The sequence below is a fragment of the Pyricularia grisea genome, assembly GCF_004355905.1.
Source record: "Pyricularia grisea strain NI907 chromosome Unknown Pyricularia_grisea_NI907_Scaffold_4, whole genome shotgun sequence".
Classification (NCBI taxonomy): domain Eukaryota; kingdom Fungi; phylum Ascomycota; class Sordariomycetes; order Magnaporthales; family Pyriculariaceae; genus Pyricularia; species Pyricularia grisea.
The window spans coordinates 1,864,201-1,888,200 of record NW_022156718.1 but is presented as its reverse complement, the minus strand read 5'-3'; the positions used below and the strand labels follow the sequence as shown (position 1 = coordinate 1,888,200).

The window sequence follows — 24,000 nt, the reverse complement described above, 5'->3', positions numbered from 1 at the left end:
CATTGTGTACCTAGTTTGTGCAGAAAACATGCCCACAATGGACAGAACAAAATGCGAAGAAAACGGATTTACTGCTGTAGATGTGTAGCAGGTTCAACAGTCGACAAAAGTGGTCATAGCCAATCAAGCTGCTGTGAGAGCAATAAAGCTGTCGCAAGCAGCGGCGTGCATTATTTATTTTGATTTCGAGTGACGCCACCTCCACATAGCTAGCTACCTTACTTACCTACCTATTTAGACGGTAGGGCTGTTTGCTTCAAACCGTCAAGCCCGTCAAACCTGCAGATATATTGCAGCAGAACCTATGTCAAGCCCCTCAAGTTTGTCGAGGTTGGACACATCCTACCTTTGAATCGTCAAGCGCGCACTCTGTTCATGAGACTGCGCCCCCAAAGGGGTCGACGAAGTCGTCCAACCCCTGTCAAGTCCACCAAACGTCAGACCCTTGGGGCCCGCTTGCAAGTGTCTCGGCTTGTTTCGACGTCAACCACCAAAGCGAAATGTGCTTGGGTTCCTTCTACCAGGGACGCCCTACCCAGAGACTTGGGGTTTTTTTCTTGAGCTTGTGTCTGTTTACCTATTATATTCTTGGTAGTGGCTTGGATCTCTTGGCCGGCCCATTTTGCTTTCGTTTCCTGCTGGTTGACGATCCTTTCCAATCCTTTCTCTTTTCGTTATTATCGTCCCTGGCTTCTCTTAACCCTCGTGTCTTTCTTAATATACACACTCATTTCTTATTGTTGCTTTCATTCTTCTCTTGATTGCTTGCCATTTCAGGACGGCAAACATTCTTTTCGTTGTTTTTTTCTTCTTCTTTTTCTTCATTTTTCTTTATTTCTATTTATCTTTTTTTTTTTTTCTCCCATATTCCTTTCTATTTCTCCTGGCTGGCCATCATCGAGAGAGTTTAGACGCCGATACTCGGACAGAATCAACGAAAGCTTCAAAAAAGTGTACGACCAAGAACGATCATTTTGCGCTCAAAATTCCCCGTCTCCTATTGCCGATATACTGGATTTTACGGATCTTCATTTCGCCCCTCGCTCCTTAGACTGGCTTGATCTTACCTCGTGAGACGGTTTATAAGTCTAATACCAACAAACTATTCCGATTTGACCAGCCTGAACCGATGTGCACGTCAAGGTAGCATAGCATTTCTCGTTCCTTTTCCGACCCTATAATGGCCACAACATCCCTCCGCGGCCTATTGCTGCTCGCCGTGGCTGCGGCCGCAGGCTCCCTCGAAGCCGCCCAGGAGCCGCACGACCCTGGCTGCTTACATATGCCCATTATTCACATGAGCAAAGCCGAGCAGTACCAAAAACGAGCCGTCAAGGTTCCCTTTGACCAAAGGTTTGATGTTGGCTACTACACAAAGCTCGCCTTTGGCACCCCTGGTCAGGAGGCCTTGGTGCACCTAGATACCGGTTCCTTTGAGCTTTGGATAGATCCGACATGTAACAACCTTGATGGTGCTTCGGAGCAGGAGTTTTGCAGGGCAGGTGGCACTTACGACCCCGCGCAATCGACGACGGTGCAGAAGCTGGGCACGACGAATACGCTAAGGTATGGAATCGGCTCGGCCAACATCTCATACGTCAAGGATACGGTCGGGATCCCAGGGACGAACATGTCTATCAAGAACGCACAGTTCGGCGTGGCGACGTCGAGCGAAACACAAAACGCTGGAATCCTGGGCATCGGGCACGGAGTCGGCCAGACGATTGGGTACCGCAACTTTATAGACGAGCTCAAGGCGCAGAACGTCACAAAGACTCGGGCCTTTACGGTGGCGCTCGGTGGCAAGGACGAGAAGCAGGGCACCGTGGTGTTTGGTGGCGTCGACACGTCAAAGTTCGCCGGCGGACTGGCTAAGCTGCCCATCATCCCGGCCGCCAAGAGTCCAGACGGCGTGCGCCGCTACTGGATTCAAATGTCGTCAGTCTCGTTGAACCCGCCGTCTGGGCGCAATAAGACCTATTCAAACTCCAGTATGCCCGTGTTCCTCGACACGGGCTCCACGCTGACCTTGCTCCCCGAGGCGCTGGTCAAGTCGGTCGCGTCCGACTTTGGGTCGAAGCAGCAGGACTCGAGCGGCTACTGGCCCGTCGACTGCTCGCTCGTCAGCATCAACGGCACCATGGATTTCGCCTTTGACGGCGTCACCATCAAGGTTCCCTACAAGGAGCTGATCCGCCAATTCGGCAACAGCTGCGTCCTGGGCCTGAGCAGCCACAGCAGCTTCACCCTGCTCGGGGACACCTTTATGCGCAGCGGGTATTTTGTCTTTGATCAGGACGCGGACGCGATCTGGATGACTCAGTACACAAACTGCGGCAGCACCCCGGCCGCCCTCGTATCGTCCTCGTCGCTGGAGACGCTGCAGGGCGCCTGTCAGCCCAAGCAGGGGAGCGTGGCGGCCGTCACGGCCGGCGCCGCTGCGCCTTCGACGACTGGAACGCCGAAATCTACTAGCGGGGTAGGTGCAAATGGTTCATCGAACCCTGCTAGTCCGAGTACGTCGGCAAAGGACAGCAATTTGAAGAATGCTGGTGGTAGAGCCATAGAGGTACCGACTATTTCATCAGCAGTCGTCACCTCGGTTCTTGCGATCTTTGCGGTGTTACATCTTGCATTGTAGAGAAACGATTTCTTGGAAAAGCTGGCGTCTCTTCAAAAATTAAGAAATCAGACGACAGGCTTTTCAGTACATACTGACAATTATGGACGAGATACTCATCCGATTGGTACATAAAAACTTGGAGCATTTTGGGATCTGTGCATGATTTATTTTTCATCTCTATGTTGTTAATCATGGGGTAGTAGTGTCTTGAGCTGTACACTGCCAGTGTTTCGTCTCATCGTAGTTCCCTATATGATCAACAACATATGTAAAAAAAAAGTTGAACTTTCATCCCCTACCCGATAAGCAACGTCGGTATCTAGATCCTCTCTTCTATAATTGATAAGAAAACAAAAAACAAGGCATAACGTCAGCTGTCCAACTGCTGATCATTGCCGTCATCCCGAGTAGCAAACGGCTTTTGCCGACTGTGCCGGGTAAGGGATCCCTGGGTCCATTTCGATCCCAACACCCACTCAAAATGGCGGAATATCCCGCATCCGTACCTTGCTTGCTTGCTCTTCCGGATTCCCAAGAGTCGGGGGGAAAAAAGCCACAGCTTGCTCGTGCAACATGCATGTTGGTATGGATGGAGACAGAATCCCTGTTTGCCCCTCTTGCCCCTGCTCCCCTGCATGTTATCCAAATATAGTGGTGGTGTGTTTTTCCACTTTTGCTTCTCTATGGTGTCCCATTTGCGGCAATTTTACAACAAGTACCGACCATGAAGATTAGCCTGCTGGGTGCTTGGGCAGCACCCCTCATGCCTGTTGGTTATGTTATTATATTTGAATCCGATATACCTGTTCTATGATAGGATGTAACCAGTAATCTACTAGCTCTAGTGTGAGACAGAGTTTCATGGAATCATGCTTGTTTCTTCAAAATGTCATCATATACAATAGTCTGAACGATATATACTGCCATCTCATTTTCGGCATAAGATCCGCCGCATCTGCAACATATTCCCGCGCTAGATCTGATCTGTTAGATCACCGCATCGCGTGAACCAAGTATTGCTCCAACACAAAGAGCATCAGTCTCGTAACCAGTTGATCAAAACAAGAAGCCATATTGCCCTGACTAGGGCGCCCTCGGACCTCCGGTCCCCTCCCGCGCCAACGTATTCGTATAGGTCCGGCGCTGCCTCAGGCTGTCGGCCTCATCGCTGGTATCGCTCCCCGAACGATCTGACTCTATAGTATTTCCGTCGACGCCCTTCTTTGGATTGCTGGCCCCGGAAGCACTGTCATTCATCGCATCGATCCGGAAACTAAAGTCCACGACACCAACGAGTCCCTCCACGGCCCGCACGAGGCCTTGCAAGTCGTCCCTGATCAGGCTGCTGCAGACCTGCATGACGCTGTACTCGGTGTAGCCCTTCCGATTGACGTTCTTTGGATCCAGCAGATCCGACAAGTTATGGCAGTCACAGAGCCCGCCCTTTTCTCCTCCTGCCGCCGCCGCCGCCGCGGCCTCGGCCAAGGGCGGTGGCCGATGATGTAGATACCCACCGAAACCGCTGGCCCTCCTCTGCGCCGCGTCCGCCAACGTCGATGCCCCGTACAGCGGTGGCATGTGCACAAACGGCGGCAGGGCCTGGCCCGACAGCAGCGAGTTGGACAGCAATGCCAACGTCGATACGATGCTGTAGTGCGCCGGCTGCACCTCGTCCAAGAGCCTGCGGAGCGTGCGGGTCCACTCGGCGTCCATCTCGTCGTCGCCATCCTGCTGCTTGGCAAGGCTGTGTGGCGGTCGCGTCGCCGTGTACGACATGAGCGTCAGGTAGTTGAGGATCCGGCTGGACCGCAGTATGATCTCCTCGTAGACCTCCTCGGGAAACCGTCCGCCGATGGACGGCTCCCAACGCTGCCATTGGGCGTGGGTTCCCAGGCTGGGGAGAAGGATCATAAGCTTGCCAAAGATCTTATGCCGGACGCGGGCGAGGTGGTGCGCTGGTGTATGCTTCTCGCTGTGGGGCCCCGCATGCGTCTTGACGACCTCGTCTTCCTCTGCCAGCTGCAGCCTGACTGTCTGGGATATGGCGCTGAAGTAGTTTGCTAGTAGGTATAGTGTTGCGCTGAGATCTCGGCGCAGCCAGGTGCGGTCAGTGAAGGGCGAGGGGAAGATGGTCCAGAAGAAGGCGACTAGGCAGCCCGCAGCTACTGTAGCGACGCGATACGGCGCTATCAAGTATGTCCTGTGTTGGTTGTCAGCTTTGCTATCCTCCTTTACGAGCTACGTAGCAAGTTGGGAGCAACTTACGGGTAGTATGGCTGCCCCATCCTCTCGCTAACTTCCAAACCAATGACCTGAACCTGAAATTCATATCCGATGATGAGAACCTGCGATATGATGCAGACGATGACCGCAGGAATGATCTGCGGGTATTTGATAAAAACATAATAATCGATAAAAATGAACAGCCACATCAGAACAAGAACTGCAGGTGTTTTCTCGTTGGCCATGTACCATGCCAGTAGGGAGGTGGCCATGGCGACAAGGCTGCCAATTATGCGCCAGAAGAATCCAAATATGGATTGGCCCGATGCTGCAAAGATGCATTGTTAGTTATTTAGTATGTTTCATAACAATATCGGGCTGACGAGGTGAAGATTGAAGCGTCGATAACTCACTCTGCGTCATTCCCATGGCAACAATAATCATGGCCCAGACAAGCCTCTGCTCCTGAAAGAACCACTGCGTGCGTTCTAACAGCCCTACAATGGCAATAGTCATGGTGGCACAGGAGACCCGTAAGCCAAAGGTGCTCGCATCCGACGACAGCAGGTTACCAAGCGCCCTGACGCGATCCCCCATTCGCTCAATGGCGGTGGTGGGTGGGAGGTGCTCCGGATCCCTTTTGGTACGATTGTAGCCCTCGCCGAGGTGCACGGTGACGCTCTTTGATGCGCTGCGATCCATGACGTTGGTAGTTGTTGGTTGTTCACCGCTGCCCGAGTCTGGGCCGTAGTTGAAGATGCTGGATATCCATTTTCGAGTGCTACGGAGGCCCGGATAGAGGAGCCGGGAGGACGACATTGTGCCGTCTGCCACGCGGGCGTCGGCAAACTGCACAAAGTCGTGTACTGCCTCGCCTGTGGCCAGCATCTTTTTGAGGAAAGAATAACATATATGTCAGCTGCTGACCGTGTGGTAATCTTGCGCTTTCCGTCACTCTACGATAGGTTCATTTTGACTCACCAGTTGCTCCATGTAAAGCAGGATATAAAGCTGGTTCTGCCTCCGCTCTCTCGTGGCGGGACTTCCAAGATCCCAAGTACTGCCATTCTTTGCCTGCTCAAAAGACAGCCCATTCTCATTTGCCCAGTATCGCAAGGTCTCGCCCTTGCAGCTGTAAAACCTTTGGATCTTTTCCTCGAGAATCCGACCAAAGCCCGACTCTCCGGGAAGACTAGGCCTGCGTTGTCTCTGCGCCTCAACGTCGGCATCACGGGGTCTTTGTGATCTCCCAGATGAACCGGTGACCACTGCGTGCAGCCTTCCCATTTTCGCCCGACCCGAATCTTTGGGTCTGGGCATTATCTCAAGTTGAACTGCCGCATGCTCCAATCCTTCGTCGATAGCCTCGGATAGAATTGCAAACGGTTCGTGCAGCCGCTTCATCAACCCATTCCACACCTTTCTTTCTTCGTTCTTCTCGGACAAGAGTTCAGCCGACGCATCCTCAATCTCGCCGTCCGTCCAGCCGCGTTCCTTGGCCGTCCGCCTGAATATGTCCATAACCGTGGCCATGCCCATTATCGGGATGAACATGGCTCGGAATAGTTTGTAAATCTCTCCTAGGTTGTGCGCATCCAATTTTCCCCATGCGACTTCACGCTTCGCAAAGCCCATATCACCCTGGATCTTCCCGACTAGATTCCGGAGCTGGACGATGGTCCTCTTCAGCTCCAACGCCGTCTCCTCCTCTTTGGTGAGTGGCCTGTCCTCGTCATCAAACTCGTCGTCCTTGAGTTTGTCTCCCTTTTTCTTCTTTTTATCTTTGTCCGTCTCGACCTTGTGTCCTCCCCCGCCGCCCGCAACACTCGTCTCGACCAGCCTCAGTGCAAACATGTCCTCCCCCTCGAGTCCCTGGAGGTATTCGCCTTGGAGCCGCACTGCCTTCCTGAGGAGCCCGATCCCGCCGCCAAACTGCTTCAACACGCCGCCGCGGCTGGTGACGGGGAACACGAGGAGCGAGACGCAGGTTCCCAGGGCCAGGGCAGTCAACATGGCGGCGGCCAGGCGCTCGACCAGCAGCCAGGCCTGGTACGCGTCGCCAAATAGGGGGCCCTGCATGGCGGCGATGTTGACAAGGATCGAGAAGAGGATGGTCGGGGTGTTGAAGGATGGGATCTTGGCCCGGGCGATGTTGATGAACCAGGTGCTGAAGAAGAGCAGGACGCCGCAGACGGCCGACTGCGAGCTGCTGTAGGGGAGCCTAGTTGGGCGGGTTCTGGACATGGACGGCGCGGGGTCGTCCGATGGCGAAGGGTTGATCGGTGTCAGAGGGTCCGCCATGGTGTGCAGACGAGCCTGGATGCCACACCAGAGGACCAGCATGCTCGTAGCGCCACCAAGGAAGACGGCGGCGATGTTGAGCATCAGCGTCTGGAGGAATTTACCACGTGGAAGGATCGCTAGGGCAAGGACGCTGACCACGGCAACTTCGTAGCCGAGAGTGGTAAAGTACGATGACACAACTGGAGATAAAATCATACCAGTAGCTATGACGGGCGGAAGTGAGGCTCTGTTGGTGATGGAGTAGGTGAAATGTTAGTCTCGTTGTCCCATCAATATAAAGCAGTAGACATTTTCGATCAGGAATATGCATAGCTTAGGCGTGCGGTATAGTTAACCTACTTGAACATGAGCTTCAGGGTCTGCACATCCAGTCCCCACTTTGTCATGATTTTCTTGAGCCATGACGGCTGCTTGATTTTTGGTATAACTGCAGCAGTAGAGGCAGCTGTTGCCCTACTGGTCGTGTTCGTTGCCGGACCACCATCATCACTATCGATCGAACTGCTGAAGCCTGACCGGGTGGTGGAGGCGGTGATGGACGGTGCCATGGGGATTTCAATGCTTGGCCTCATGTTCCCCGCGGCCAAGTCGTCACCCAATCTCTGCTGCGATGAATTGGTCCCATCTTGATGGGACTCAGGTTGAGTGGATGACATTGATTTACCAGTAGACAAATGTGATACTTTTCGACCAAACGATCATGCTGTCAGATCATCATTCCATAAATTGCTGTTTGGTTCGTCCCTCCCCCTCATTTCTTGTTCAAAACAGACTGAGTGCTAGATGAGCCGAAAAAAATGCGACGGACAGCTGCAGGAGGTCCTTGTTTTATTGCCTGGGTTTGGTACAGTCAATGGGTTAGGTAAGTAAAGTATGTAGATAAGAGAAGAGTCCTGGGAAGGGATTCTGAATCAATTGATCCGACTGACAAAATTTTGTTAAAATTGATCTGTGAAAATGGAACGCAGTCGACTCATCTCGAAAATCATATCTATGAATGAATGTGACGTGTGATAGACACTCTATCCACCAAGCCACCACTAGCGCCGGTTAAAGTGCCGTACCTTGGTGGCTGACCGTTGGTGGGAAACAGCCTTGACAACCTTGGTGTGACGACATTTGCGACAAGGTGCTGCTGCAAAGGTCCACTATACAAGCTTTCAACGGCCTGCGGTTCAGCGAGTTTCGGCAGGGCTTACCACATCAATTTGGGCACGCGCTGATCCAAATCAGGGATTACCGGCTATTCCCCTGCACGCGCTGCTAAAATCACAACATGAAGGGGGAAAAAACGGCTTTATGCGTCAAGCCCGCCTACCTGTTTAATCTAAAACGACCACTGTCCTCGCGGCCCAACCGACTGCCCAACATTGCTCCTTGGACTACGCACTTTACCTACAATACCTGAGGTCAAAACAACTCAGCCTCCATGTGGTACCAATAATATCACCATTCCTCTCTATCATATACGCGTAACTGATCGTCTGATAAAATCACCCACCCTCACAATTTATATACGTACGTGGCTATTGTGATAACGGCCCAATATATCTCCTCTCATTTGCCGGGGGTATACATAATTGCCACCATCCCTCGGAGGTATTTTATCAGCCTCCAGATTGGGGCTCAAGTGAGTCCAACAGCCGTTCGAATTTTGCTCTAGAAGCCGCCGAATAATCCCATGGAATTTTCTTTTCTTTTCTTCTTCCAATCCGAGCGGACGTCTTTATCAAGTTAGCGTCTTTCAACACTCAAAAAATTCCTGGATTATGAAGAGTCATCTGAAGTTTTAGGTGCGCGAGGTCGAAACGACCATTGTCTCCATCCAATGTCCAAAAAAAAAAAAAAAAAAAAAAAAAAAAAAAAAAAAAAAAAAAAAAAAAAAAAAGCCACCAGAAAGATCTCCGTGGTTACTAAAATTTAGTGCAGCCCTGCTGGGTGGAAATTTCTGGTGATAATCTGCGCTACCTGGGGCGAGCCCCATGGGGATACAACCGGTTTTCTCAGACAACAACCTTTTTATTTATTTGTCCTTGGAGCGGTCTATATTCTGCTTGTACCACCAACTCTGATCATGTGTAACGCCTAGAGGTTTTCGTTTTCATCACAACCATGCATCCCAACCCAAAGCAGGGTTTTACGGTGACAGAACACTTTCTGTGCAGCCGCATACACTAATGACAGAAAACAGGCCTGTCTTTGCCTGGACATTAAGAGACTTTCTCTCGTTAGCACCATTTTTCGCAAACGCGTCAAGTAGTTGGTGCAGTGCAGACACATTCGGTTTGCTCTGGTTTTTTTTTTTTTCTTTTTCTTTTTTTTCTTCTTCAACATACATCCCGTTAGCGTTAGTGGGTATTCTATTTCAGTCAGCAAGAAGAAGCGCCTTTGTCTACGATACACCGTTGTCGGACCCGGCATGACAGTCTCCCACATCCCATAGTGTGGACGAATTACCACGTGCTAGCAACTGCATTGGTCCTTTTCGCCACGATAGGGTTCCGTCTTTAATAACCAAATTCTTACCAAATGCTCAGTTCTGCATCCTCTGCTGATCCACTAAATCCCTTCGTACCGCGCGAGTCAAGCCAGAGAGGTAGCGAGTATCATGTGCGAAAAATTGAACGACTGTACGCGTCTAAACTGCGGCTAAGCGACGGATTTGTTCAACAAAAAAAATGAAGATTAAAAGAGAAACGCAATGAAAAGAAGAGAGCGCGGTGAAGCATTTCGCTTAAAGAAGCGACTCCCGTTGGGGCTTCAGGACCCCTTTTATTCGATTGGGTATTTTCAGCCCTGAGTCATGTCCGTGTAGTATTTACCAAAGGCGCTCAGCGCCGTCATGCACGGACGGGGAGTGGATAATGGGGGCTGTTTGGTGTGGGCGGGGGGTGCTAGATTGAGACGGCTTGGCTTGACGGAGGAAAGAGAAAAAAAAAAAAAAAAAAAAAAAAAAAAAAAAAGAAGAAGAAGAGATCAGGGCATCTCCCAGCTCTGGGATTACCAGATCTACCGTAGATTATCGGGTTAATGAATCAGACATAACCATGGTTCGTCAGTGAGAGCTGTCATCGCAAATCCTATGCCCACATCTCAGCCGATTTGGGACGGACAAGAGACGGTTGCGATGGTCCCCAAAAGTTGACCATCTCCTCTCCGCGATATTTCTTAATATCACCATAGCTAGCGTACCGCACTGGGCAAGGAAGCATAGCCGCACCTTCTTCTGTTCCGTGAGAATGGGTGACTTACACAGAAATCCACAATGGGTTCGGACCAGACCCCTCGAAGTTGCCGGTTGACCCGGAGCGACAAAAGACATCCAGCCCCGTGAAACAGTAGCCAGAGGGGCAAAGAACAAGCATGCATACATGAATTAAACTACTTGAGGGCTGTACGTCGTGGGCCCCAAGTACATCACTGAGTCGTGTAGGGGCACGCCCTATTCATACCATATTCGGCCGACATCCGATCCCTTGTATGAATATAAACGTCGGGGCCTCTTTGCAAATTATTAAGCAAAGAATAAATTCAGATTAGAATAATGAACGGGACTAACACCAAAGGAAATACAAATAGGCTTGCAATCCTATGTGATTATAGGCTAAGTTAAGTACCTTATAACACAGCCTTGCTTGAGCAAACATGGGAGGTACTAAATGGGGCCTTATAATTTGCGTGTATTTACAGGGTAAGTTCGAGTACCCATCCACATGCAGGTTTATTCAGGGGGTCGGGTGTATTCAGCTCTATCCCTGGGGATCTTGGCCATAGCTCCTGAATCTTTAAAGACCCGTCTCAATGCATGATGGGGTAATTCACTTTGGCTTGTCAACCGAGTTGACTGCCTACTCGAGAATGCCATCCTTAGAAGCCGCAGTAAGATACTCTTAAGCGAAAATACCCATAAGCTCCGTAGTAACGGGGGCACCAGCCCATGTACTCTGAACCACTCCCTCCCTAGTTGCTGCCCACATTGGCCCACAAGCCAACATGTATCTATCGTAGGATGAATCACAACAGATACGAGGAGTCTTGGGCTGAGAGAGTCTTTAATAGAAATAGAGCGGTCTTCGTCCCATGTATGGGCCCGTGGAGAGGAGATGATGTTAGGGCATCTTTTCACTCACCATACTTTCTTTTCTTCTCGAAGCTAGTCTTTACTTTCATTTTACCTTCGATTCTCCATCTGTTCCTTGGGCTTGCCCCTTAACCACTCCTTCCCATTCTACTTCGCTTCTTATCTCGCCCCTTTGGGTTTATTTCATCTCAAACACCCTTTCATTTTGTACCTTTTTTGGGGTGAAAGAACAATGCATTTCTCTACCATCCTTTCTGGGTGCCTCGTGCCAGCGCTTGCCTTGGGGGCCGCCCTCCCCCAGAGCACCGCCTCGGAGAACTGTACCGCCGATTCTCTGACGACCGAGACGTGGGTTAATCTCAATCTGGACAACGTGACCACTGAAGCCGCAGCCAAGGTGACGGCCAAGGAGAACACGGTGCAGGGCCTGGCCGCAAGCCTCGGCGCGCCCAACTTCTTCTGCGGCTTGGATAACTTTTGCAATGCCGGGCAGCCCTGCTCACCGGTCCAGCTTCCCGAGTGGTACATCTTGGTTGCCATTCAGAACTGGAACAGCTACATGAACTCGCTCAACACGGCCATAACGTTCGCATCCAGCATCCTGTCTCTGACCCTTCCGGGCATCTCAAACGACTTTATACTCGAGGCGAAAGACAACATCACCCCTTTCAAGTCTATAGTTTCCATGATCGGCTCTGTCATCAGCGCCGTGCCGATCGCCGGTACTGTAAAGGATGGACTTAGCAAGGCTTCCCAGGCTGCCAACATTTTGCTCGGGCTCGCCAAGCCCCCGGTCCAGACAGACAAATTCATCGCCTGGAGCAACGTCGCCAACAGCCTCGGCGACGCCATCAAGGATTACCAGTCTTCGCTCAGCAGCGCCTTCAGGACCGTGCTCAACGCGCCGGTCAACGACACCGACGGCATTGCTCAGCTGCTCCTCGGCGGAGACTTCCTCGGCGTGTCGCAAAACTTCACCCAGCAAGATATCCAGGGCCCCGTCATCGACGCGCTCACCCGCTTCTCGGTCAGCCTGGCCCTGCAGTCGCAAAACGTCTTTGTGACCCGCATCACGGGCCTGTTTCAGTGCCCTAAAAACTACGACACGCAGACTCGGGCGTGCCAGCAGGATGGCGACACTTTTACCACCTTTGATCTGTCGATAGCTAGCGGCGAGACCACCAACCCGGCCACCGACTTTGCGCAAAAGATGAACGACAAGTACAGCATCACCAAGGATGTGTACCTGCAGGGTGTGGCAAAGTGCTTTGACGACAACGGCCAGAAGCAGCTCGCCTTGCCCTTTGACGACAACAATCCGGTGCCGCTCGACGTAAACACCCCGTGTCTGTTCAACTTGTTGTTCTGCCCCATGACCGTCGCCGATACGTTTAGTAGTGGTGGCATCGTCGACATATGCCGCAACAAATATAACGTAAATTTATGAGATATGCATCGCCTAGCCTTCTTATGCTCTTCCTCAAAGGAGCGTTGTTTGACAAATAAAATGGTGTACAATATATAATGGGTTTATTAATATAAAATCAAACATTTTATTTCCTCTCCAAATATCTGTTGTCCGAAATTGAGTGTCATTTTCAAAAAAGAAGAAGAAAGAAAGGAAAAACCGGTGTATAGCTCACCTGAGTCGCCGCAATAATTCACAGCTATAGATATGCGGAACTGTTGTTGATGCTTTTGCTTAACCCAAAGGCAAAAGCAGTGACTGAATATTTTAAAGAAAGTTCCCTTCACAATTACATCGTCAAGCTTTCTTACTTTCTTCTTTCAATCTTTGACATTTTCGAAGGCACAAAATGGTCAGCCATCGTTTTCACATAAGATACAGATTCCTGCCTTGAGTTGACAGCGATCCATGAACATGGATGTAATGATCATTGGACGCTGCGCCTGGGGAAGAAGGGTGTAACCTCGGGATACCCCGCACCGTCCCAGTCCAGCGGATTACTGGGTTCAGCCAGTAATGAGGAGAAACTGAAGATTTTGCTCCTATTACTGGCAAGAGACATACGAAAACACTCGGTTGTCTTCGAGTGAGTTGCTTGTCTTTTGCATAGTGTTGTCAGCGGCCCATGGTCTGCTGCAATGGATATCAACAAGCCAACTGGGTTGAATACCTGGGTAGGTATCTAGGCAGGTAAATGCCCCCATCAAAAACAGAAATGGTTTATATCTCGGAAGTATCAGTGCCCGCCTAAACCCCCTCAAGACCTACTCCGCACTCGGGGTATTGCAGTCCGACGACCATACCACCTATAGTGTTGCTTATTTAGGAAGGCAGCGAGAGCCTGCATAGAAGGCATTTGGTTTGCATGTTTTTCTTTTGATGTCTAATTGCTTGTATGCTTTCTTCAAAATAAAGCCCCGAAACCTTTACCTCACACACACACACACACAAACACAAACACTACAAAAAGAAGGACCATGACGGACACCAAGCCCAAAAAGCGATACGCCTTGGTCGGCACCGGTGGCCGCGCCGGCTTTTACTACACGGCCATCGCAAGAACCTATAGCGCCACATCAGAGGTGGTAGCGTTCTGCGACACGAACCAAACCCGCATGGACTATGCCAACGCCCAGCTCACCCAGCTCGGCCATGGAACCGTACCGACCTACAAAGCCCCAGGGGAGGGACGGTCAGCCTTTGACGCCATGGTGGCCGAGACGAAGCCCGACGAGGTCATCGTCACCACAATCGACCGCACGCACCACACCTACATCGTGCGAGCGCTCGAGCTGGGGTGCAACGTGGTGACGGAGAAGCCCATGACGATCGACGCACCGCGGTGCCGCGAGATCTTTGACGCCGTCGAGCGGACGGGGAACGAGGTCCGGGTGACGTTCAACTACCGCTACGCGCCGCACAACACCAAGGTCGCCGAGCTGATCCGGTCCGGCACCATCGGCACCGTCACGAGCGTGCACTTTGAGTGGATGCTCAACACGTCGCACGGCGCCGACTACTTTCGCCGCTGGCACCGCGACCGCCGCAACTCGGGCGGCCTGCTGGTGCACAAGTCGACGCACCACTTTGACCTCGTCAACTTTTGGCTGGGCACCCGCCCCGCCACCGTCTACGCCCAGGGGGACCTGCGGTTCTACGGTCGCGAGAATGCCGAGGCGAGGGGCGTGTCGGAGTTCTACACCCGGGCGCACGGGTCAGACGTCGCCAGGGAGGATCCCTTTGCGCTGCATCTTGGGGACCACCCTTCGCTCAAGGCAATGTACCTGGACGCGGAACACGAGGATGCCTATCACAGGGATCAATCCGTCTTCTCGGACGGCATCAGCATCGAGGACACCATGAACCTGCTGGTGCGGTACCGGAACGGCGCAGTCATGACCTATTCGCTTACAGCGTATGCACCGTGGGAGGGCTTCCGCGTCAGCTTCAACTGCACCGGCGGGCGGTTGGAGATGGAGGTGGTGGAGAACAGCTACGTCAACGCCGGCGGGGAACAGGCCGAGGAGGGCTCGTTGGAGAGGCGGTCCATCGTGCTCAGGAGACTGCTGCAGAAACCGGAGGAGATCGAGCTGCCGGATAGTGTTGGTGCGCATGGCGGTGGAGATAACGTGCTGCTGCAGGACTTGTTTGGTGAGCCCGTGTCGGACGAGTACATGCGGGCGGCGAGCCATGTCGATGGGGCGTTGAGTATCCTGACGGGAATTGCGGCGAATCGCTCGATTGCGACAGGTCAGGTGGTCAATGTAGATGACGTTCTACGTATTCCATGAGATTGGACTCTGAGGACGAAGATCTTACATGGCAATCGTTGCTCTAAACAGAGCTGAACTGGCTTAAAACACCCATCGATATACTATGCTCCCATATCCACAGGCCTTAGGCTAGAAGAGCACGAGGGGGGTTGAAAATCAAGAGAAATGAATAAATGAAACATCAACAACGGGGAGCCGTTGTGTCCCCATAAGACGACTATGTCCAAGAAAAGAAGACACCTCATACAACATACCAAACCCATATCCGCGTCATATAGCATGGTCGTTTGACAAAATTATCATGTCTTTATTTGGTCTGGATTCTAACGATATCACTGTTCCCAGTCCAGCCCTTCTGTGGGCACTTCTTCTCCTGTTCAGGGTCATCAATCGCCTCCCACATTTTTGCACCCTCGGTCTCTACCTCTTTCGATTTCGATTGGCCTGATGCGAGTAAAATAAAGTCAACATTGCCTCGATGTAGCAAGAGCAACTCATTCACTTGGTAAACATGAAAAGTACATAGAATCACGCAAAGGAATGAACTTACATAAGTAATGACCCATGGCACAGAACTTGATGCCACCGGATCGTTTTTGTATGCAATCTTCCGCAGTTATCTTGTACGGTGCATCCCTGCGCTGGACTTTACCCCCAGATAGGCTTTGATATAATTCTTCCCTAACATGAACCTTTGCAGGAAACGGAACCGCTAATGAGAAGTTTGTTAGATGAATTAGGAGAAAGATGTATGTCAATATAGACACCAAGAAATGCATATTTGCTGTTAGTGGGTTTGTAAACTCCTTCGCATCTAGACTGCTTTAGGGTCTGTGAGAGGAAGGATTTTGGCCAAACAACCCCTGGCTGGAGTGTTGGAGAAAGGTAAATAGTTGACTGTCTAAAGTAGAAGAGACAGAGCAAAATAGTTAAAAAAAAAAACATCGCAGGACAACTACAACTACGTCTAAGCGTGTATAATAACAAATCCTGTCGGTCCATTGCCTGTCGCTCTCATACAATCGGTTGACGTACCATAGGAAACTGCGCCGTGTTTTGCTGGCGGTTACTAAGATTGGGAATCCTGACTAGATCGGAAGGTGGCGGAGCCAACGGCCAAGGATGCGGAATAAGCGCTCGGCGGGCATGAGCCCGACCTGATGCAAGGCCAGCGGCAAGGACGTGACGTGAATCGACTTCCATTGAACGCGCAGCTCCAGACGACAAAGAATGGGATGAGTATTGGAGTTTAAAGTAGGTATCCAGCCAAGTGCCCACTATCCAGCATCTCGCGCCATGGACAGGATGAAGTAAATACCTAGACAAGAAAAATGTAGGTGCATTTCTTGCCTAGTAGAATCATAATTATAATACCAGCGTAGAGTGGCGTACCGCTCTTCGTTTCGTTTGACTTGCCTCAGGATCAAAAGGTTTGCTGTTAATCAAGATCATTGCGAGGTCTGGTGAATACGCGCGGCGCTTAGTTGCAGCAGCGTTGACAAAAAGTTGCACTCAAGGTTCTTTGCGACCTTGTGATGTCGTGCTTAGAGAGCCTGCAGCTTCTGCAAAAAGATGTACCAAGCATTGGGTTCGGAAAATATTCTCCAAACGATGCAAACTCGCATCGTAAATAGGACGTAGGTAGGTAGCTAGGTACGCAGGCAGGCAGGCACTTGATAATGTCCTAGGATGCAGAGCAGAAAATCCCGAAAAGATCCGAACCAAACAAAACATGGTCATCAGCCTTACCTCAAACGCTGCTGCTTAGTGTGTGCTATGTAGCTCTCGCGCCCCCCAGGTTACTACTGCGTACTGCCTGCCGTACCAACCCTGTTGCCAATCCCTGTCGCCCGCGCCCCGCATGTGAATTTAGTGGGGGGTTCGAAAAGTTCCTGGAGCTTTGGAGATGCGATCCAATTCATCGCGGCGCGTCAGAAGAAAAAAAAAACCCCCCAAAAATCCAATTCCGAAAATAGAGTCAAATCAGAACCTTGAATTCTCTTGAAGCTGCATAGGCTCTCACATGAGAAAGCCTCTCTCATACTATTTCCAAGCTTTCATCTCCTAATTAAACCCATTGACGTCACCCAATCCATAATTACCGGCCTTAAACGGCCACACAACAAAATAAGCCCCTCCAAAAAAGAAAAATGTCATCATCCTCAGAAACTCCAGTCCCGACACCACCAGATGACCCGATCAACATCCCAAGCGGGACCGCCTCCCCCGGGCTCGGCGGCGACGACGACGACGAGGATGACCCCATAGTAGAGACGTACAACGTCTTCCTCAAGCCCGAGCTCCCCGCCCACCAACAACTCTTCGTCCTGCAGCACCCGAACCGGTCCGCGCCCTACAACAGCGCGGCGACCGAGCTCCGCCTCAAGCCCAACAGCGGCATGGTCGAGCTGGACATGCCGGTCAACACCGGCAGCGCCTACGACAAGGCCAAGGGAGTCATGTGGGGCAAGGCCCTGTCCCAGGTCAACACTGCCCGGTCCGGCAACGCCACCATGGGTCTGGCTGGCGGCTTCGGCGTCGGCGCACCGCCCATGAGGATCGCACCGGGCGAGAGGCGGCGGAGGGATCGCGAGGACGACGACATCGAGGTCGTTGGTGGTGGCATTAGTTCTGCAGACTTCAACGAGGCCCTCAGAAGGGACAAGGTCCTCCGCACCCAGGTTGTAGGCGGCAAGATGAACAAGACCGGCAGAGGGCAGACGAGGTATATGGTCGGCGTCTTCAGCGGCGGTAAGTTGCTTCACCTGCCAACAAGATGCCCCCCCCCCCCCCCCCCCCCCCCCCCCCAACCGAGTGACTACCTCTTCGATCGCCAAGAAACAAAGACTGACTAACGGCGCACCGTGGTTAGAAAACGTCCACCTGACACCGATAACGAACCTGGGCATGATGCGGCCCCAACTGCACCACATCGACGCCAAGGCCGACCTGGAGCGCGCGACCCGCCGCACCGACGGGCCCGGTTCAGGAGGCGGCGGCTCGACGACGGCGGCAGCAGCGGCAGCCGACTCCAAGGCCGCGGCGGCGCGCGCCATCCACATGACGGTCAAGTCGGCGGGCGCCGTCGAGAGCGACGACAAGCACGTCGTCGAGACCATGGCCGACAAGCTACGCTCGGTGCAGATGGAGCCGTGGCGACGCCTCGCCTACGTCGACGAGAGCACCGACGACGCCTGGGCCCTGTACGAGGAGAGCTTCGTGCACCGCGGGCTCGACGCCGCGGCGGCCCTCGTCGCGGGCGAGGCTGGCGGAGAGAGTGAGGACAAGAAGCAAAAGGGCGTCGCTGGGGCTGACGGCGAAGGGGACGACGAGACGGCGAGGTTGGTTGATCGCGTGCCGAGGTTGAGGACGGAGTGGGACGAGAAGACCTTGATGAGCGTTATCAGTGGAAGAGGCATACCGGAAAAGACCAAGCAGGGGGGAAATAAGGGCTCTGCGATGGATCTTGATGATTGATGATACCGTTGGTAGGCTTGTGGGATTCACATATTTAATCTACCTTCCCTGCGTTGATGCATCACTGCAAGTGTGATGTGACAATCGCAATCGACAATCTCAAGACTGCCCCTACAGTCGAATCTTCTCGTCCTTTACCCCATTTTTCTCATCCAGAACTCACAGGCTATATAAGCGTCACATCTGCTAATCAGCTCAGCTCACTAATGTACATGAATTTGTACGAGAAAGTCCAGTTTAATGACTTTACCATGTTGGATATTTTGTACAGTCAGAGTCCATGGTTAATACTATGTTGATGACATTCAGATACTTGGTATCAAGAAAGAAATCGACGACCATGCTGTCGTCCCTGTATCGTATCCTTGTCAAGGTATGTTGGTATAAGGGGTTGATTTGCCACCGTTAACCAAACCTCCATGGAGATCATGTCCACACTATTCCAATATAACAAACCAGGACTAACAGTCAAAAGATCCAGCATAACGGTAAAAAATTAGTCATTGTAACTTAATCCATTTCCCAAACCCGCTCAAAGGCTGCCATATTTCTGTCAACCGCTGTCACTTGCTTCCTAATCACGCCCGTTTCCTTTTGCACCCAGTCAAGCTGGATACCTCCAGACACCAAACATTAAATACAAGATCCCCAAAGTCTACCCATAGGCCAACCAGGTCCATATCGTATCATTTGAGGCATGGCTCTCGTAAATCTCCAACGAACCAGATTCTCATTATCAAGTCACACAACCAGTTATTCTCCTCATCATTGATTTCTCGGTGACTAAATTCTGAATGCATCCGCCTTCCCCTAACTTCTGCATCCGCAGAGCAGCTATATCAAGCCCTGCGGAGCATCCTATTTTGATCTTCCTGCTTCATAATCGCATGAGATCACTGCCGGGACCCTGCACTGGCAGCACACACGAGTCAGGATGCCGAAGGGTCATTCATCTGCCCTTCGACTGTCACTCAAACAAAGCGGGTCATGCTCAAGTATTGGACCGGTTCGTGAGATTGCTGAGAAACAAACGACGCCGCTCAAGGCCTTCAAACCAGCAACTCGACGTCCAGACCGATGGAACGCATAAAAAGGTTAACGTTTTGAAGTCTGGTTTGAGCCATGTCCTGCGGCAGCGTCTTGGACAGCGCAACGGTATCCATGACACGGTCCTTGACGCCGAGCACAAGTCGCTGCTGCTGGTCTTGGTTCGCTCCAATGCCAAGTGCGGCAAGGAGCTGCCAGACGTAGATGTCCTGACCCGAATTGACGGAGCCAGGGAATATTCGTGGCAAAGTAGGTTCCAGAAGGTTGAAGAAGTTGTTGTACGTGTTGTTCCTGTGTTAAAAACCAGTTAGTCTAACGCACACGCCACCCCGACGTACAAATTCTCCATAATACATACCATTGCTCGATCAATTGTTGGGGAGCTCCGCCTTGCTTGAGAATTTCGGCCCGGCTAAGAATCATAGTGAGCATGGAAGCACCAATCCTGGTACGTGCAATTGTATCCACGCTGAGGCCCGAGATAATACCGAGAACTCCAGTAACAATGTCCAGGTTGAGCTCATTCATGAAGTTGAACAAAGTGCTCATGACAGCGACAGAAAATAGCTCAATATTCTCGCGCAGAGCGGCGTTCAAAAGCGTCTCACCAGCGTCTGTCGCGGCGTCACGAACCACGTCAATCTTGTCCAAGTGAACAACAATCATGGTCAAAATAGTGCACCGCTGCTCGTACGAAATGTGGCGGAACACGCGGGGAAGAGCCTTCTTGCCCTTGGGGTATGAGAGAAACGCGATGAAAGGGTGGATTGCCGTGGCCCCAATAGGCTCATGGACCTTGAGGTTGGTCCAGAGCTGATTGTTCAGCTGAGCTGCACCCTGCTGCCACTCCATTTGAGCCCGAACCAGCTCAGGATCCGACGACTCGGTGGGGGGCGGCATCTTGCGGTCGTGGTCCTCCATTCTCATCAATGTTTCGTAAACCTTCTCAATATCACTCAAAACTGTCTTCCGGTTGATGTTTGCCGAATGTGCAGGTGCCTTGTGCGAGCTACCAGGGCGGTTCGTGTCAGAGGCGCTATCGGTACGTTTGATGTTGAGTAAAGGCTTGGGTGTTTTGGCATTGCTGAAAGAGATCTTGCCCAGACTACCCTCGATGACGAGCTGTTTATTCTTGGGCTTACTCTTGGCGGCTTCTACGGCACGTTGGACCTGCTGCTCCATTCGCTGAACGTGGTTTTCGGGCCCGCGGTTGTGTCGGCGTGTACCAGCTTGACGGCTGCCTGTCTGGTACAAGTAAGTCTGCGCGAAATTGTTCAGAGGTTGTCCGGGATGCTGACGGTGTCCACCTCGAATTTGGCTGTGAACCTGGTAGTAGAAATCCTCTGCAATGTGGTCATCTGCTCCTTGATCCATGGGATTACCGGTAGCGGCAACCAGTTGCTGCAGCTGGATTCTCGTGATGAAGTTCTTGTCCTGGGGAGTCATCAATCCATTGTCTTTAGAAAGCATAAAGATCTTGTGGTTTCGCTTTGCCCGGCGAGCTTCAGCCTCCAGATACGCATTCTTTTCTTCGTCACTGAGCTGGGACAGCTGCGAGGGGTGCGTGATAATTCCAGTCTGCGAGAAAGAATTTTGCTGCCTATGCCCGTGGTGGTTTGTCTGGGAGCCAATCCTCAGATTATCTCCAGGATGACGATTGGGGTTCTGAAGGATCTGCATAGGTTTGGTGGACGGGCCTTGAGGAGATGGCTGACGATGGATGTGGGCATGGCGTTGCTGCTGGGGAGCAAGGCCTTGGGGAAGACCATGCGGAATGGAGTCGGCAGGCGACCTGGACTGCGGCCTTTGAAGGATCGCCAACGACGGCTGCCCTTGACCATGTTGGAGGTGAGCGGTCGGGGAGGGCACATGGCGAACCTGTTGCTGTTGAGCGTACAAATAGTCGGTGCCCTGCTGAGGAAGAAAGCCTTGGTGGGCAAGCTGGCCGTGACCGGGGTAAGATGCTGGTGCAGCGAACTCCGAGGGCTGGCTCGACTGAGCTCGCATTGCAGCCTCCACTTCCTCCAGGCTCATCATCTTGCGGCTAGCACTTGCAGCAGGAGCAGGAGCAGGAGCGGGCGCCTGAGATGCTTGCTTCTTGGGCGCCACGCCCCAGAGTGCAGCGTCGACCTGCATATCGGGAACTGGCTCGGATTCCTTGTACTTCTCATAGCCTGAGCGAACTGGCCGTGGGGCGGACTGCTGGGGCATGGAATACTGGTATTCGGGGATGGGCTGCACAGGTCTCTGAGTGGGCTGGCTGCGGTTATACCTCATGTGTTCCTCATCGATGGCGTTGGCGACTTTGGCGGTCTGGCCGAAGAAGTCAAAATCCTTGCCGACCTTCTTGTCATTGGAGTCGCCTCCGCCGAAGGTGTCATCGTTGAACGCATCGTCCGTCTCATCCAGTTGGTCTCCGAGCCCATCGTAGGTATCATCGAATTCGAGCGCTTCTCCAGCTGAGTCTTGACCAAGGCCGGCGAACGGGTCGTGGGCTTGCGAGAACCCTGGGGCGCCTTTGTTGTGGCCCGACGTGTCGAAACCGAAGAAAGACATGATTGCGAATGAGCAAAAGGAACGTGCTTGTGAGAGACTTCTGGGCTTTTTGAGTGTCAGTTTTGATGAATATCATAATAATCACATCCGGCTGTAGTCAAGGGTAGAGCCGATGTTGAAAACGAAACAAGGGCATGTGAATATTGAGTAGTTCGCCGAACAGGCCCGAGGATTGCGCCATATGCGACCGAGAGCGCACATATAAGCAGCTTAGAGATGGGAAGATTGTATAGCTTTTGGAGTTTCTTACAGTTACTGTAAAATCAATATGATGTACGTCGCAGCTCGAAGCTCTACCATGGTGATAATGAAGCGAGACAGATATACGATTGATCGGTTCGAAGCGGACAACAATGCCGGAACACCACTAAGGCGATCCAAGCCGCAAAGAAGGACCACGAAAAGACAAATTTGCAGAAGGAAGGAAAGAAACAGAAAACGGGCGAGAGACTTGTAGGAGTCCGCGTTGGCCCGGCGAACGAGGTAGCTAACGGCTGCGGGATTATGGTGCGTTGCGACAACTGGCGACGACGTCAAAATCCGATGGTGGGGATCGAAGTGTGGTGGAGGTGCGGAGGCGTCAAAGGGCCGTGCAATCGCGAATGTGATAATCATGTGACTAGTCACGTGAAGAATGATCCAAGATTTTGCCTACTGAGAAGCCAGCCTGATTTGGTCTTATGCCTCGACAAAGTGACCGGTTGGTTATTGATTATAAAAATCAGTATACCATTTGGATAGTAGATAATCTTAGGAGAATAGCCGTTTCTCGCTCGCGGGTTGGATGAGGTCGCTTGCATCAAAGCTAAGGCTTAAGCCAGATGAATAACGAAAGTGGCTGCATGTACCCGAATCATGATTGGCAACTACACTATGTACACAAGTCGGCGATTTCTATTTCATCATGGGTAAATTGTCCCACTTTGATTCTTCTTGTTCAATCTCCCATATCTTCTCGGCTCCGAGATATCCCAACAAAGTTATATTACAAAAACGAGAACGATAGATCACTTACTTATTCAGAAACCTCGATATGTTGACCTCATTAGCAAATACCTGTATACTCGGGGAATAGGTACCCAGGTACCTTGGCTTACGTACTCCGCACCCTGCTTTACAGGCACCTACCTTACCCACGCTTGTCTGCCGACATGGATAGGTACCTTAAGCTTGTGAAACCGACATAACTGACTTTGGGTTCAGAATAGGGGCAAGATTTGGTACGTAGGGAGGGGACAGCGACATGATATGGAAGTCAAACCATGACATAGGTTCTGGCTCAATTGAGCATACGGTACGCCAGGCTTGCTAAGGAGGTCGAATTGGACGAGCTAACGCTCATAATATGCCACGCCATGCATATGATATGGTAGCTTGACGGGTATATTGCCGGGAAAGCTGAAAAAATGCGAGACAAGTCTTAACATGCAGGATGGAAAGGGGAAGGATGCATGAAAAAGAATCGGTTGCAGACACTGTGTTCGCACCTGCGGAGGCTGGCTTCGTAAGGGTATACGACCAAGACGACCTACCTAAGGTCTTAAACTTTGCAAAGGCATGGTGCCTCCCTAATAAGGCAAAAGTTACCGGACGTGACTCGAGGGCTGGGGAAGAGAACTGGCTGTGATGAAAGTCTCAATTTATTTTGTTCGTGTCGACGTGGCACCCTCCTCCCTCGGACGCGCGTGCAGAGGATTAAAACGTTATGTACCTACTGTGCCCCACAATTGATCAGGGGTTTCTTGCGTGGCATTTGTTTGTCCTTCAGCTGTCATCCCCTTTCCTGTACCGCCCAGTCCGGTCTGCCGTAGACCAGCATAGTGCATACCGGGCTTGCAAGCTTACATCTTGATTCCGCCCATTTCATCTGGGTATTCTAGCCATCATCTCTACTTGCCAACTCAACCAAACCATTGGCGCAACATCCTGTTGCCACAAACACCAAATT

At 51.7% G+C, this 24,000-nt stretch overlaps 7 protein-coding genes across 7 annotated transcripts; 4 read left to right on the top strand and 3 right to left on the bottom strand.

The window, feature by feature from the left end:
- Positions 1–1,180: 1,180 nt before the first annotated feature.
- Positions 1,181–2,641, top strand: PgNI_07264 (uncharacterized protein; the record flags this gene model as incomplete). Its single annotated transcript, XM_031127279.1, has 1 exon — positions 1,181–2,641. The coding sequence occupies one exon, from the start codon at positions 1,181–1,183 to the stop codon at positions 2,639–2,641; it is 1,461 nt and encodes a 486-aa protein (XP_030981573.1).
- Positions 2,642–3,496: 855 nt separating this feature from the next.
- On the bottom strand, positions 3,497–8,061 carry PgNI_07263 (uncharacterized protein). The gene is made up of 5 exons (XM_031127278.1): positions 7,490–8,061; positions 5,828–7,376; positions 5,260–5,734; positions 4,889–5,174; positions 3,497–4,823 (listed from the first exon to the last, which is right to left on the bottom strand). The coding sequence occupies exons 1-5, from the start codon at positions 7,804–7,806 to the stop codon at positions 3,707–3,709; spliced, it is 3,744 nt and encodes a 1,247-aa protein (XP_030981568.1). The 5' UTR covers positions 7,807–8,061; the 3' UTR covers positions 3,497–3,706.
- A 3,402-nt stretch (positions 8,062–11,463) lies between these two features.
- Positions 11,464–12,678, top strand: PgNI_07262 (uncharacterized protein; the record flags this gene model as incomplete). Its single annotated transcript, XM_031127277.1, has 1 exon — positions 11,464–12,678. The coding sequence occupies one exon, from the start codon at positions 11,464–11,466 to the stop codon at positions 12,676–12,678; it is 1,215 nt and encodes a 404-aa protein (XP_030981567.1).
- A 998-nt stretch (positions 12,679–13,676) lies between these two features.
- Positions 13,677–14,990, top strand: PgNI_07261 (uncharacterized protein; the record flags this gene model as incomplete). The annotated part of the gene is made up of 1 exon (XM_031127276.1): positions 13,677–14,990. One exon carries the CDS (start codon positions 13,677–13,679, stop codon positions 14,988–14,990), a length of 1,314 nt encoding a protein of 437 aa, XP_030981570.1.
- A 265-nt stretch (positions 14,991–15,255) lies between these two features.
- PgNI_07260 (uncharacterized protein) lies at positions 15,256–15,756 on the bottom strand. The gene is made up of 2 exons (XM_031127275.1): positions 15,523–15,756; positions 15,256–15,416 (listed from the first exon to the last, which is right to left on the bottom strand). Exons 1-2 carry the CDS (start codon positions 15,749–15,751, stop codon positions 15,280–15,282), a joined length of 366 nt encoding a protein of 121 aa, XP_030981569.1. The 5' UTR covers positions 15,752–15,756; the 3' UTR covers positions 15,256–15,279.
- A 1,187-nt stretch (positions 15,757–16,943) lies between these two features.
- On the top strand, positions 16,944–18,449 carry PgNI_07259 (uncharacterized protein; the record flags this gene model as incomplete). The annotated part of the gene is made up of 2 exons (XM_031127274.1): positions 16,944–17,723; positions 17,845–18,449. The coding sequence occupies exons 1-2, from the start codon at positions 17,123–17,125 to the stop codon at positions 18,447–18,449; spliced, it is 1,206 nt and encodes a 401-aa protein (XP_030980700.1). The 5' UTR covers positions 16,944–17,122.
- Positions 18,450–18,784: 335 nt separating this feature from the next.
- On the bottom strand, positions 18,785–22,572 carry PgNI_07258 (uncharacterized protein). The gene is made up of 3 exons (XM_031127273.1): positions 22,303–22,572; positions 19,855–22,097; positions 18,785–19,787 (listed from the first exon to the last, which is right to left on the bottom strand). The coding sequence occupies exons 2-3, from the start codon at positions 22,050–22,052 to the stop codon at positions 19,499–19,501; spliced, it is 2,487 nt and encodes an 828-aa protein (XP_030980701.1). The 5' UTR covers positions 22,053–22,097; positions 22,303–22,572; the 3' UTR covers positions 18,785–19,498.
- Between the last annotated feature and the right edge of the window lie 1,428 nt (positions 22,573–24,000).

Coding starts and splice junctions, on each gene's coding strand:
- PgNI_07263 (XM_031127278.1), bottom strand. CDS start 7,806: ATGTCATCCACTCAACCTGAGTCCCATCAAGATGGGACCAATTCATCG. Junction 7,377..7,489: donor ACCCTGAAGCTCATGTTCAA/GTAGGTTAACTA, acceptor CATCACCAACAG/AGCCTCACTTCCGCCCGTCA. Junction 5,735..5,827: donor TGCTTTACATGGAGCAACTG/GTGAGTCAAAAT, acceptor TTCCTCAAAAAG/ATGCTGGCCACAGGCGAGGC.
- PgNI_07260 (XM_031127275.1), bottom strand. CDS start 15,751: ATGCATTTCTTGGTGTCTATATTGACATACATCTTTCTCCTAATTCAT. Junction 15,417..15,522: donor TGCCATGGGTCATTACTTAT/GTAAGTTCATTC, acceptor TACTCGCATCAG/GCCAATCGAAATCGAAAGAG.
- PgNI_07258 (XM_031127273.1), bottom strand. CDS start 22,052: ATGTCTTTCTTCGGTTTCGACACGTCGGGCCACAACAAAGGCGCCCCA. Junction 19,788..19,854: donor CAACAATTGATCGAGCAATG/GTATGTATTATG, acceptor TTTTTAACACAG/GAACAACACGTACAACAACT.